The 13,559-nt window shown below is 44.9% G+C and overlaps 1 protein-coding gene across 1 annotated transcript in view; it reads left to right on the top strand.

The window, feature by feature from the left end:
- PKHD1 (PKHD1 ciliary IPT domain containing fibrocystin/polyductin) overlaps positions 1–13,559 on the top strand; it is a 579,380-nt gene that overhangs the window by 109,006 nt on the left and 456,815 nt on the right. Inside the window, exon 34 of the mRNA XM_056130637.1 lies at positions 4,455–4,605. Coding sequence (XP_055986612.1) covers positions 4,455–4,605 — 151 coding nt within the window. The remainder of the gene's footprint in view (positions 1–4,454; positions 4,606–13,559) is intronic.

The following is a 13,559-nucleotide window of genomic DNA, read 5'->3' as shown; positions in this document are numbered from 1 at the left end:
AGAGCAGAATCAGTGAATTTCTGGGTAGAAAAGGGAGGCAGAGAAGAAACAAAATGATCATATGTTGTGAAGAGAGCCATAAAATGATAGGAAATAATGAGAACTCTGGCCAGAGGATCAGAGGAGGCTTCCATGAGGAAGTTCTTATGATGCTGAGTTAAAGAGAAGAACTGTCTTTCACGAGAGGTGTGTATATGTGTGGGGGGGCATGGGCAGTGAACATTGAATGAAAAGGACACACGAAGTTTTCTGAATAACCAGAAAAAGCCGGGAGGGCAGGAGCAGAGGAATATGGAAGAGAGTGACTTCGTATGAGCCTGGGGCCGTAATATAGGCCCTGAAAGCCATAGAAGAGAGTTTGGATTTTGTTAAGTAACTTCCCAAACTCAATGTCCAGCCTTGTCAGTGTCTGTATGAGAACTGCAGGTTTCTGATTTGCGGTGCACTTACCATTCATCTAGGAGTCTGGACACAGCTGTGTAGTTCAGTAAGATTTCAGAGCCGTAGGAAAAATTTTAGACTTAGTGAGGGAGACGAAATGACTACAAGTGTTTTTATTCCTTGTCCCAGAGAAGACAAGGTATTAGGAGTCTCTCTAGGAATCTTAAGTTCTAGAACTCTCTATGCTACCCTGTGAACCCCAATATTTTTAACCATGTTCCCTGAAAATATTATTTGTGTGTGCTATGTCTGAAGCTATGCATTTTTCTATATTCATATGCATGTCTACTTAAATCTGACCAACTGCACTGCCAAATTCAAAGGATTCTTGTGGAAGGAAATGTGGGATAGTACTATTAACAAATTTGGCAATTTTGCCAGTGTTGGCCAATTTTGGATATCCTCATGTCTCTGCTAATTCCCATCATGGTACGTTTTTTTTTTTTTTGGCTTTTTGGGTCACACTGGCAATGTTCATGGGTTCCTCCATGGGTTCCTCCTGGTTATGCACTCAGGAATTACTCCTGGTAGTGCTCAGGGGACCATATAGGATGTTGGGGATTGAACCCCGGTCTGCTGTGTGCAAGGTGAACGCCCTACCTGCTATGCTATCATTCCAGTCCCTGATGGCTTTTTATTGGGAAAAAAAATCTCTAGTGAGATAATAGGAACAAATCCAAAAAGAAATAGGAATCAGAACTTTTGGAGAGCAAAGTCTAAGCTAACAGAAAGGGGCTTTGCCCCTGTGCAAGCAAGACTCGGAGGGCAGAGACAGTGGCATGCAGGGGACGAAGCAAAAGATGGTGAGCAAACATGCCAGTTCATCTTGACCTTGGTTGGTGAGGACAGGGCAGAAGCGTGCTTAGGAGGGTGGGAGCCCAAAGCCCAGAAAGGCTGAAGGGATTCAGCTCTTCTGTCCTGTTCCAAGTCTCTCCCAGGCCACATGAGCCGAGTGCAGAAAACTTACTCATGCATCGGCTTAAGGAGCCACTGCAGAGGTTACAGAGCGCTGGCCTGGGCCAAGGTGCCCTCATTCACCTCAGAAGAGAAATAGGGGCGCTTCCACACTGAGACCAGTCATTTCAATGAGACACTGAAACTTGGCACGGCTCCTGCCAACACTCTAGAATGGCCAGCTTACCCATTCTAGGGGTTGGCACCCTCTAGAAATGGAGGTGAATGTGATTCCTAAAGGTTAAACCCATCTTGTTTCCTTGCTAATGGATAATAAGTGAGTGGTGATAGTAAAACAGGGTTTTCTTTGACTAGTCTGTCCCCCCGTCACCTCCCGCCACAACTTTTCCACCTCCCACTTAAAGCAATAAAGACAAAGAATGTTTCTAGCCGCAAACAACACCCTCATGGCTGGCCACAAGTGGCTTTGAAGTCAGCTGTTTTGTTTTGAAAAGTCCATGTGCATTTTGCATTCTAGTCCACTGCATATTCATATTTATCCTTCACAATTACGGTTTCATTTAAAAGTGAAATTGCGTTGCCATTTCTTTCTGGAACTTCAAGTACAACTGACATTCCAGGAGTAAATGCTGTATTTTTCCTGTGGCTCCGTTGCCCCTCTGGATGATGGCTCTGCTAAATGGATTTGCAACTCTCTTACAAGCCCTGGCTTCAAAATGCAGTTAAGCACAGCAGTGCACCCATGTCAGAAGACATGGAGCTACAAGGAATGTAAATTCTCACATTTACATAGCAACAATGATTCCAGGGACACCATAGTACCGAACACTGGAATGGGCGCTGCCTTTATTAGACACTTACTGTGTACCAGATTCAGCAGAGTTGTTTTTTGTAGGCTTTGTTTTCCTGGATTCCTTAAATAGATCTATAAAAGGAGGATTCCCTATAAAGCTCTATAGAATAATGATTGCAACTTCACTTGATAAATGCGGAAGTCAAAACTCCGCATGGGTAATGTCTTTACCATGCCAGAAAGATGGGAACTATCTGTCTGGGGATTCAGTTCTCACTGCTCTGCCTCCAAATCTCACCTCCACATGCTCATGAGGCTCAGAAAACCAGTTGAGCGTGGTGAAATCCTCAGGAAACTGTTGCTGTGAGATCCTGAGTTCACCAGCATCTTCATTAAGTGGGATACAAGTCCAACACCATGTTCTGTGCCAACATTGGAGGGAGGACTCAAGTCAAAGAGGATCCAAAGTTCAGTGTTTGGTCCAAACCGTGTAATCAGTTTTGGGGAGCACATGTGGAATATTGGTGATCTCCAGACAGAAGCCTAGAGCGGCAATTCTCAACTTTTCCCAACTGTGCCATCTCTTTTCTGCCTTTGTTTCTTTCCCGTGGTCCTCCCATTAGGAGGACCCCACTTACCCGTTAGGTGCCTTCATCCTGTTTATGTGATTTTTCCCCTGTGGCCTCCTTGAAATATTCTGGGAGACCATTTGGGTCCACATGAGCCCTGGTTAAGAAAAAAAAAAAAAAGAAATGCTGGTCTAGAAGACAGTGGGTAGAGTGTGGGCAGGAACTGAGAATACTCAATTATGAAGTAAGATGTGAGATGTAGTAGTTCCCGTGATTTTTAGTCAATCATAAGTGACACCATTTGACATTGATTCAATGTCAGAGGTTCAATGTCAAGGGCTCAATTTGAAAATCAATTTGAAAATTAAAATTTGAAAAGTTTAGGACCGGAGCGATAGCACAACGGGTAGGGCGTTTGCCTTGCACGCAGCCAACATGGCCGACACGGGTTCGATTCCCAGCACCCCATATGGTCCCCTGAGCACCGCCAGGAGCAGTTCCTGAGTGCATGAGCCAGGAGTAACCCCTGAGCATCGCCAGGTGTGACCCAAAAAGCAAAAAAAAAAAAATGGAAAAGTTTATCCTGATTTATATTTTCAGAAGCAGTGGCCTTTCTCCCTTTCTACCACCCTTCCTGATCTCTTCCCTTGGGGTCTGGAATCTCTTTGCCGTTGAGGCTTGAGCAGCATCTCAAAAGTGAGAGCACTGTTGTAGGAGTCCATCTTTGTATTCGCCTTCATATAAATTCCCTGACCTCTGCCTTATAAAGTTTAGCCCTCTACCAAATTTACCAGTTGAAACGCGATCACACATACGAAACTGTTGAAACATGTAAAATTCCGTTGCATTATTATTACTAATAATCTTTGACTGAGTTGAAACAATGCCCAAAGCCGGTATTACTCGTGAATAAATCTCACACCTGTTGGGGACAATGCCCTGCATATCTGTGCCCTCAACTCCTCCACACTGCATATTTTTAGACTTTCTGTAATGCTACACTGCTGTTTTTCATTTTCAAGCCAGTCTGGCTTCTCCCCTTAAAGCAAGAGGACTTTTAAAGTGACTGGCTGGTAGTATAACTGGCACATATATCGAATCTCCTTAGTCTGGGCTGTTAAGTAAGTTTAATTAATTTACTAAGTTAATGTTCCACTGCTAGCAACAGAGCCTCATTGCCATCAGCTGGGGAGAGGGAATTGAAAGCCTAAATGAGCTCATTTTTTCACAGTTGGAATTAGGGACCAGTTAGCCAGTTGTGTGGGTTTTCCAATTTCTCCATCTGCCCTGGGGGGATTCAGGCAATTCACTCCCCCCACCCCACCCCAACACTAAGTGTGAGTAAGAACAGGAAGAAGGAAAAGGAAAAAGGGGGACAGACCCTCTCACCCCCACCCCCATTTGCTTCCATTTTTGGAACGAGAAGTTTTGACTATGCATTACTTGTTACGTTGGGACTGCAGAACCGTTTGCTAAGGTTCCTCATAGATTTGGAGAAGAGAAAGGCCTCAGTGAAAGATATTTACCATGTGCATTTTCATTGCAGGGTGTGCAGATAAAGGGAAAACAAATAAACAATAAAAGAATGGAAACAAAATTACAGAAATTTGCAAAATTTGACAAATGGTGGCCTGTAGTTGCCATGAGCTAATGGCTTGCAATGATTAATAAGAGTAAAAATAATTGCATTTCATTAAGATTGATGACACCCCATTTAACCTCCCCTCTCGTTTCAGCCCTAAAGTGGAAAGAGATGAAGTTCTCATCTATAATAGCTCCTGTAACATTACCATGGAAACTGAGGCAAAGATAGAGTGTGAGACGCCTAATCAGCCAATTACCGCCAAGATTACTGAGATACACAGAAGCTGCGGCCAGAACACTCAGGTATAATCAAATCTTTTTTACAGACTGATTCAAACAGCTCAAATTAAATTTGTAATATTGTGTACATTAAAAAAACAATTTAGTCCAAATGGCAGCGATATATAATATTAAATGCTCTCAAACTTTGAGGAGCTGCTCTGATGCACAACATCTGAATTCATCGTTAACTATGGTTAATCATATATTTTCTCAAAAAATAAATGAGTCCTGCCCAGGCTCTTTTAAAGCAAATTCTGAACAGATAATCTCCTCAGCTTCTTGTTTTGCTTTCTGCATGCGTGTTTGAGAGCGGGTCCTCTGTGGGTTATTTCTCCATGAAATAAAGGCTGTACAATTTAACCAGGCCTGCCTGAAAGCCCTCCCAGTCATGGGCCATCCATGTTTGGCAGTGGGCAAGGGGTTTCTGTCAGTTTTGTGGGGAGCACGGGGAGGGTAAGTTTCTGAGGGAATTCCTTGGGAATTACAACTGATAATTCAGGTTCACTTGGCTATATATATCGCCTCTCCACCTCAACTCCATCTATTGTAAAATGGTCTAAACTACTTGTCCCTTGTGGTACATTGAAGAACGTGTTCTTAAGAGTGTCCCGTGAGGGGACCCCATGGCTTCCCCAGGGAGTTTTGAGAATTGAAATCAGAGGCTGGGGGCCCTTTTGGAAACATAACAGGTAACCTTTTACAACTCCTCAGGCTTCTCTTGGGACACACACACACACACACACACAACTGATATATGTATTTATACACATATATATTAACCTGGGTATATAAATATAATTGTAAGTATATACATATATATTTATTTATAACAATTATAAATGAAAATAGTATATATGTGTATATTTGTCTGTGTGTGTATATATATGCATATATATATATATATATATATATATATATATATGCACTCTCGCACTGTAGCACTGTCCTCCCATTGTTCATCAATTTGCTCAAGTGGGTACCAGTAACGTCTCCATTGTGAGACTTGTTGTTACTGTTTTTGGCATATCAAATACACCACAGGGAGCTTTCCAGGCTCTTCCGTGCGGGTGGGATACTCTTGGTAGCTTGCCGGGCTCTCTGAGAGGGATGGAGGAATCGAACCTGGGTCGACTGCATGCAAGGCAAACACCCTACCCGCTGTGCTATCACTCCAGCCCATATATATATATATATATATATATATATATATATATATATACACACACACACTGTTTCCTGTTGTTCATCAATTTGCTCTAGTGGGCCCAGTAACGTCTCCATTTTGAGACATATTGTTACTGTTGCTGTGTTTGGCATATCGAATACATCACGGGGAGCTTGCCAGGCTTTGCCATGTGGGTGAGATACTCTTCGTAGCTTGCTGGGCTCTCTGAGAGGGGTGGAGGAATTGAACCCGGCTGGGCCGGGCTGGCTGCATGCAAGGCAAATGCCCTACTGCTGTGCTATTGCTCCAGCCTATATATATATATATATATATATATATATATATATATATATATAGCCCATATATATATATTTATTTATTGAACACGTACTCCACTAGGTGCCTTTCTCCTTGTAGAAGCACTTCTCAGATTTTTCTTTGTGTCTTCTCTGGTTGGTTTTCTTTGGTCTCGTATGTTTGAAATATTTCTTGAGTGCCTATTAAGTGCCACACACACTAGAGCAGATTCTGCTGCTGACTTCACCTAAACGTTCCCAATCCCAAGCTGGGTTTTCCAGGCCCTAGCACTCACTCTTCGGTAACTTATGAGCGAGTGCGGAACATGGATGTGGTTCCAAGCAGCCTGGCTTTTCTGCCCTTTCCCCTCTTCCTGCCTGTAAACAGCGGGGCTTTCACTGCACGTCTAGGTCTAGCTCTCCTGCAGGTTGCTCTTGTTCATTGTTCCAGCAGTGGCTGCTCAGGGCTGTCAGTTCCTCCTTCACTGCATGCACCAAAGCTGCCTCTCAGTTTATGGCCCATTTGAATTCTTCTCAAAAGTCTGCTATTCTGGGGCTGGAGCGATAGCACAGCGGGTAGGGCGTTTGCCTTGCACGCGGCCAACCCGGGTTTGATTCCCAGCATCCCATATGGTTCCCTGAGCACCGCCAGGGGTAATTCCTGAGTGCAGAGCCAGGAGGAACCCCTGTGCATTGCCGGGTGTGACCCAAAAAGAAAAAAAAAGTCGATATTCTGTTCTCAGTATTCTTTTCTTTTCTCTTGTTTTTGCTTTTGGGGGCACACCTAGCAATATTTAGGGCTTACTTCTGACTCAGGAATCACTTCGGGGGAACCAGGTGGGATGCTGAATCAAACCGGGATCAGCCGCGTGCAAGGCAAGCCCTTCACCTGCTGAACTACTGCTCAGGCCCCATCAGTTTCCAGCTCCCTTCTTGTCCTTGCCTCCCTCTGCTTATTGTTTCTGGGCCACACCCGGCTTTGCTCCGGTTTATTTATTTTTCCATTTTAATTTTTTCCCAACTACCGAGAGTATTCCATATGCCAGACACAGTAACAACAAAGTCTCCAATGGAGACGTTACTGGGCCCGCTCGAGCAAATCGACGATCAACGGGAGGGCCTTTACCTTTACCTTAGCATTATTTTCATAAAGTAGTTCACAGTAATTCAGATAATATTCAAACACCCACCCCACCAGCGAGCATCTTCCCAGCGCAGTAAGAGGGAAGTGTGGGGAGGTTGTTGTGTTTCACTCTGGATCCATTTAAGCCCGTATATAAGAGAATACAAGCAAGTATGTTAACACCAAACAAACGTGTGCTGCTTTAGGTACGTGAGTGGACTGGAGAATAAGAGATTGCATGGCTGAGAATGGAGCCATGTGCTCCAGGAAGTACTGCATTGCTCTCTCCCGGGAGCTTTAGTTTATAGTCTCTATATGTTGGCCAGGCATGGGGGCAGGAGACTCTGCACTGTACTCCTCCGGGAGCTGGGTTTCTGCATCTTGGCCGTTGATGGGACCAACCTGGCGCTGGCTGCAGCTGGTGGATGTGACGCCTATCTACTGGAAGATGGGGGGTCTGAGTGGAGAAGGCCCAGTCCCAATCCAAGTAGGCTTGGAGACCTCAGCCCCGGGACCTGCATGCCTGGGTTCCTCTGCCAGATCTTTCATGCATGACGCCCATCCGAACATGTGGAGAGTGGTCCCAGCATGGTCGTGGCTGGCTCCGGAGGTCCTCAGCTGCTGGGGCTCTGCTCGGGACAGGGGGGGAGAGAAACTCAACCCTCCCCCTTCCAAGGGGCCCCAGTGAGGACAGCCAGGCTCGGGGCGGGGAGAGGGGGGAGGAAGGGGCACTCTCCACATGTCCGGATGGGTGGAGAGTGGTAGGGATTTGTACTTACAAATCCAAATCCAAAATTCTCTGACGAATTTTACATTACAAGTCACAGGCTCTGGTTAGGGGAAGTGAGGATTAACAGAAAGAGGAAGTAGAGCATAAAAGAGAACTTAAAGATGAATATGGAGGAAATGGGAGTGCTTTGGGAGAATTGTGATGGGTATTACTCAGTAAACCTAAGCTCCTTGCAGTGGAGGAGAAAGGTCAGAGAAGAAATGGCTAACCAATGTTAAACCTAAAATGTTTAGAACTATACTCCAACAGTGGTCTGTGGTCCACTGAAGTAAGTCGGGTTTTGATTCTTCTTCATTTTTTTAAAAAATTAAATCACTGTGAGATAGTTACAAAGCTTACATAATTGCGTATCAGTCATAGAATGAACGAACACCCATCCGTCCACCAGTGTACATTTCCCACCACCAATGTCCCCAGTATCTCTCCTGCCACTGCCACAACCACCCCACCCCCGTTCACCGCCTCTATGGCAAGCACTTTCCTTTTTACCCTTTCTATGGGTTTTGATTTTTATCAAGAAGATGGACAGTGAAAGGAGAGGGGAGGGGAGAGAAAGAGAGAGAGAGAGAGCGAGAGAGAGAGAGATGCCTGCCACAGAGGCAGGATGGGAACTTATGAGCAGAAACTATAACTTAGGTTATATGGGAGGGAAACTGAGGACACTGATGCTAGGAAATGTACACTGGTGGAGAGATGGGTGTTGGAACACTGTATGACTGAAATCTAATCAAGAACAGCTTTACAAGGTCTCTCTCACAGTGAATCCATTAAAAAAATTAAAAAAATATATATATAAAAAAAGAGAAAAAGAAAAACGGGAAGAATTAGGCATTTGGGGATGCAGAGAAAAGTTATTTGTATTAGAGAAACTAGTCTGCACAATGCACTGAGTTAAGAACCACTCATGGGAATGGAGAGATAGTACAATGGGTAGGGTACTTGCCTTGCATGGGAGTGAAGTTTGATCCTTGGAACCCCATATGGTCCTCCGAGCCTGCCAGAACCAGCTGTAAGCCTTGAACATCACAGCTATGTCCCCCTCCCCCAAAATATTACCCCAAAATCACAACATGTATATGAATGTAGGAGGGAAATGATAGTCTGGGTTTGGAATGGTTGCATGGGGTCAGGTTGGAATGGCAGAGGAAGAGTTTACCCCTTTATGCAGAAATAAGTATTCTGTGACGAGGCACTCTACTAGCACAGGGGCCTGCTAGCCTCATTGATCCAGCAGCTGGCCTGGGAGGCGATGGAAACTCATCAGGTATGGGAGCTTCTCAGTCAGGTGAGAGATGCTTGAACTCTCAACCACAAATGATGGGGGAGCAGGCGACTGGGATTTCTGAGGTCCTCAATCCTTGGCAGTTGCATTAGACAAAATGTTCAAAGAGATGGGAAATTAAATACGGCAGGAAGAACATGATGTATCAATGTTTCAGGATGTTTTTATGATAATTTTTCACTTAAAAAAATTTGCTTATACTGGGATCTGTGGTGGTGGGAAATGGGCACTGGTGGAGGGATGGGTATTTGATCATTGTATAATTGAAACCGAAAAATAAAATAAATTTAAAAAAATTTGCTTTTTTTGGTCACATCTGGTGATGCTCAGGGGTTACTCCTGGCTCTATACTCAGGAACTACTCCTGACAGTGCTTGGGGGACCATATGGAATGTGGGGCATCGAACCTGGGTCAGCTGAGTGCAAGGTAAACTCCCTACCTGTTGTATTATTGCTCGGACGCCTCTTTTTCAATTTTGGGAGCTCATTCCACTTCTTGCTAATCTTCATGCTGATGGCCCCAAAGTATTCAAGTCCAGCTTGGAATACTCTCCTGAACGTTGCTTCCTGAACCTCACACCACTGATATCTTCCATCGGATGTTGAAGTGATACCTCATTCTGACAGATTCCAAATTGAGCTCCTGATCTTCACCACTCCCAATCCCCCCTCCCAGTAACCGAAGGCAGCTCTATCTTCATTGCTTAGACCATGGAGGCATCTGTGAGCCTCCAAATCCCATATCAGAGTCATCAGGGAATTCTGTTGGTTGACTCTTTAATCGGATCATTGCTAGAAACTGCTTCTGCTACCACCAACATCCTTTACTGATTATTGTGACTCTTTCCCTATTGGTTTCCTTGCTTCTACTCTTGCTTCCCTTCTATTTATTGTGCTAGAGTTCCAGTGATCCTTTCAATGTTGTTCAGGTTGGGCTGGAGTGATAGCACAGTGGGTAGGGCGTTTGCCTTGCACGCAGCCAACATGGCCGACCTGAGTTCGATTCCTCCACCCCTCTCGGAGAGCCAGGCAAGCTACCGAGAGTATCTCGCCCGCACGGCAGAACCTGGCAAGCTATCCGTGACATATTCGATATGCCAAACACAGTAACAACAAAGTCTCACAATGGAGACGTTACTGGGCCCGCTCGAGTAAATCAATGAACAATGGGAGGACAGTGACCGTGACCGTTGTTCAGGTAATTAACTGTTCTCCCTGAAAAACTTTCCAATGACTTCCAGATTAGGTAAGCACTGTAATCACTGTTGTCCCGTTGTTCATCAATTTGCTTGAGCGGGCACCAGTAACATCCATTCATCCCTGTCACATGCTAGTGTAGCCCAATGGCGTCCGCTTGCTCCAAAAACATGAAACAAGACTTGTTTTTACTGTTTTTTTGGCATATCGAATATGACACAGGTGGCTTGCCAGGCTTTGCTGTGTGGGCAGGATACTCTTGGTAGCTTGCTGGGCTCTCTGAGAGGGATGGAGGAATTGAACCCGGGTCGGCCGTGTGCAAGGCAAATGCCCTACCCGCTGTGTTATCATTCCAGCCCTCCAGATTAAGTATTAGAAAAACAGTGCCATGTCTTTATGCTGACCTAAAGGACTATTTTTGCCATAGCCCCTTTAGAAGACTCTCGAGTTTCATGTCTCAATTCCCTCTGTTACAGGTTCTGGTGTTTACTGACCCCTTGCTATTCCTAAAAGATACCAATTTTACTTCTACTCTGAAAACTTAGCATTTTCTCTTCCTGGAGCGATAGCACAGCGGGTAGGGCGTTCGCCTTACAAGTGGCCAACATGGCCGACCCGAGTTCGATTCCTCCGCCCCTCTCGGAGATCCCGGCAAGCTACCGAGAGTATTCGATATGCCAGACACAGTAACAACAAAGTCTCCAATGGAGACGTTACTGGGCCCACTCGAGCAAATCGACGATCAATGGGAGGGCCTTTACTTACTTACTTACTTACTGTTTAGAATACTCTTGTTCATTTGTTGCTGTTATTTTGGGGAGACACCCTGTAGTGCTTAGGGTTTACTCTGATTCTGTGCTCAAGGATCACTCCTGACCATGCTCAGGGGAACACGTGGGCCGGGAGACATTTGCATCGATAACGTGCCAGGGAATCAGTTGAGGTGGGCTGTATTCAAGGCAAGACCTTAACTCCACCCTATCTGTCCACTCCCTACCCTTCCATTTCCAGTACAACTCTCAAGTTAAAATTCCTGTGGAAATGTTACAGCTCAACGAAGTCTGAAGTCTTCCATTACTACTCTGTTTATAATTGGGCTGGAGCGATAGCACAGCAGGTAGGGCATTTGCCTTGCACACGGCCGACCCAAGTTCAATTCCTTCATCCCTCTTGGAGATCCCGGCAAGCTACCAAGAGTATTCTGCCTGCACGGTAAAACCTGGCAAACTCCACCATGGCGTATTCGATATGCCAAAAACAGTAACAACAAGTCTCACAATGGAGACGTTACTGGGCCCGCTCAAGCAAATCGATGAACAATGGGAGGACAGTGCTACAGTGCTTATAATTGTAACCTAGTGCTTATCACTCTATCTGGCACATTTGTCATTTCCCTTCCTCCACCTCTGCAGCCACTAGTGATGTATGACTTTTCTTGCTAGAATATGACTACAAGGAAGTGGAAATGTTTGCTGCTTTTTCCACAGATGTGTCCCAGGAACTGAGTCTGAAAATAGTGCATTGTGAGAAATTGGGAGGAACAGGACAGGCAGCTCAAAGTTTCCTCAGAAATATTTGAAGACCTGTACCTGAAGTTTATATACACAATGTAGGTGTTCCCACACCGATTGACATGTAAAGATGTTACTATAGGTTACTGCTTGCTTGTTTTCTTTTTGGGTCACACCCAGCGATATTCAGGGGTTCCTCGTGGCTCTGCACTCAGGAATTACTCCTGGCAGTGCTTGGGTGACTATAAGGGATGCTGGGATTCGAACCCTGGTTGGCTGCATGCAAGGCAAACGCCCTACCCGCTGTACTATTGCTCCAGCCCCTATAGGTTTCTGTTATATTTTTAGTGTTCTTATAATTGTATTTAAAGAATCCCACTGATACTCTAGGGTAAAGAAACATTTTGTTTACTAACTAGTATACATCTCAGGACCTTGGAATTCATTGAATGTGGCACCTGAGAGTCAGTTCTGGGTTGTGAGTTCATGCCTTGCTCACAAGGTACAGAGTTTGGTCCCTAGTGTCATATAGACCCTGAGCACTGCCAGGAAGTTTTGTTTCTTGCAAAGCTGGTCCCCGGAACCAGCATCATTGCATCATCTGCTCAAAATTGACCTGGTTGTCCCCTTAAACTGTTTAGAGGGGCCCCACCCCCACCACTACTGAGTAGCTCAGGTGGATTGAGAAATGAGTGGATCCATTACAGCCTTCTCTTCCTTTTCTCAACTGATCTTTCCCTTCAAAATTTTTGATTGTATCTCCTATGTAGCACAGTGACAGGTCGAAAGGAGGGAAAGGATATTAAAGAAAGAAACTGTAATTTCAAAATAAGTAGAAAAAGCAATAATGTGTCATGGATAGTTTGGAGGCTTGGAGGGATTTCTGAAAGACAAATTGCAGTTTGCACTGAATGGATAGAAAAACCACAGCAGAATAAACACAACAGAAAGTAAATTGAGAGAAAACTGATACAAAGGGTGTGCTTGACCTTGCAGTAGAGCTCTGGAAAAATGTCCAAGCTCAGGAATCCAGTATCGCTGGTTGTGAGGGGGCCCTGCCTGCAACGTTTGTCATTTATTGGCTGCCAGAGATTCAACTGACCCAATTGGCTGGACAGATACCCCCTTCCTCCCTCATCATACCATGTGATCCCTCCTGAAGCTGTTAAGCTGTGAGCTGGTGGAAGAGGAGAAGATGATGACCCTCGCAGAACAAAAACAGACCATTTTATTTGTATTTTTCGATGGAGGATATATGAGTAGCTGTTTTCCCCTGCTAAAAACTCCCAACAAGCTCTCTGGAGTCAGACATCAGGATGAGGAACACAGTGATGGCTTGGGAAAAGCCTAGTGAATTCCCCCTCCTTTTTCTTGTCTTGTTTTCGCTGGTCCTATTATATTCTTGGGGTAGCTGAATCTATGAGTTTCAAGATGAAGTCTTAAGGGAAGCTCATCAAATAGATGGTTTTCTCTAAGGACAGGATATGGGTTTGGATCGCTGTAGATGTTAGGACCAACGCTAAACTTGACAAAGCCCTGGGTGACTCTGGAATGCCGGGATGAACTCAGGGAAGGCAGGAAAAGCAGGACAGAGCACATTCTCGTCATCCT

This window comes from Sorex fumeus, unplaced genomic scaffold (genome assembly GCF_029834395.1).
Source record: "Sorex fumeus unplaced genomic scaffold, SorFum_2.1 ptg000080l, whole genome shotgun sequence".
Taxonomy (NCBI): Eukaryota; Metazoa; Chordata; class Mammalia; order Eulipotyphla; family Soricidae; genus Sorex; species Sorex fumeus.
This window is presented reverse-complemented; position numbering and strand designations above follow the sequence as displayed.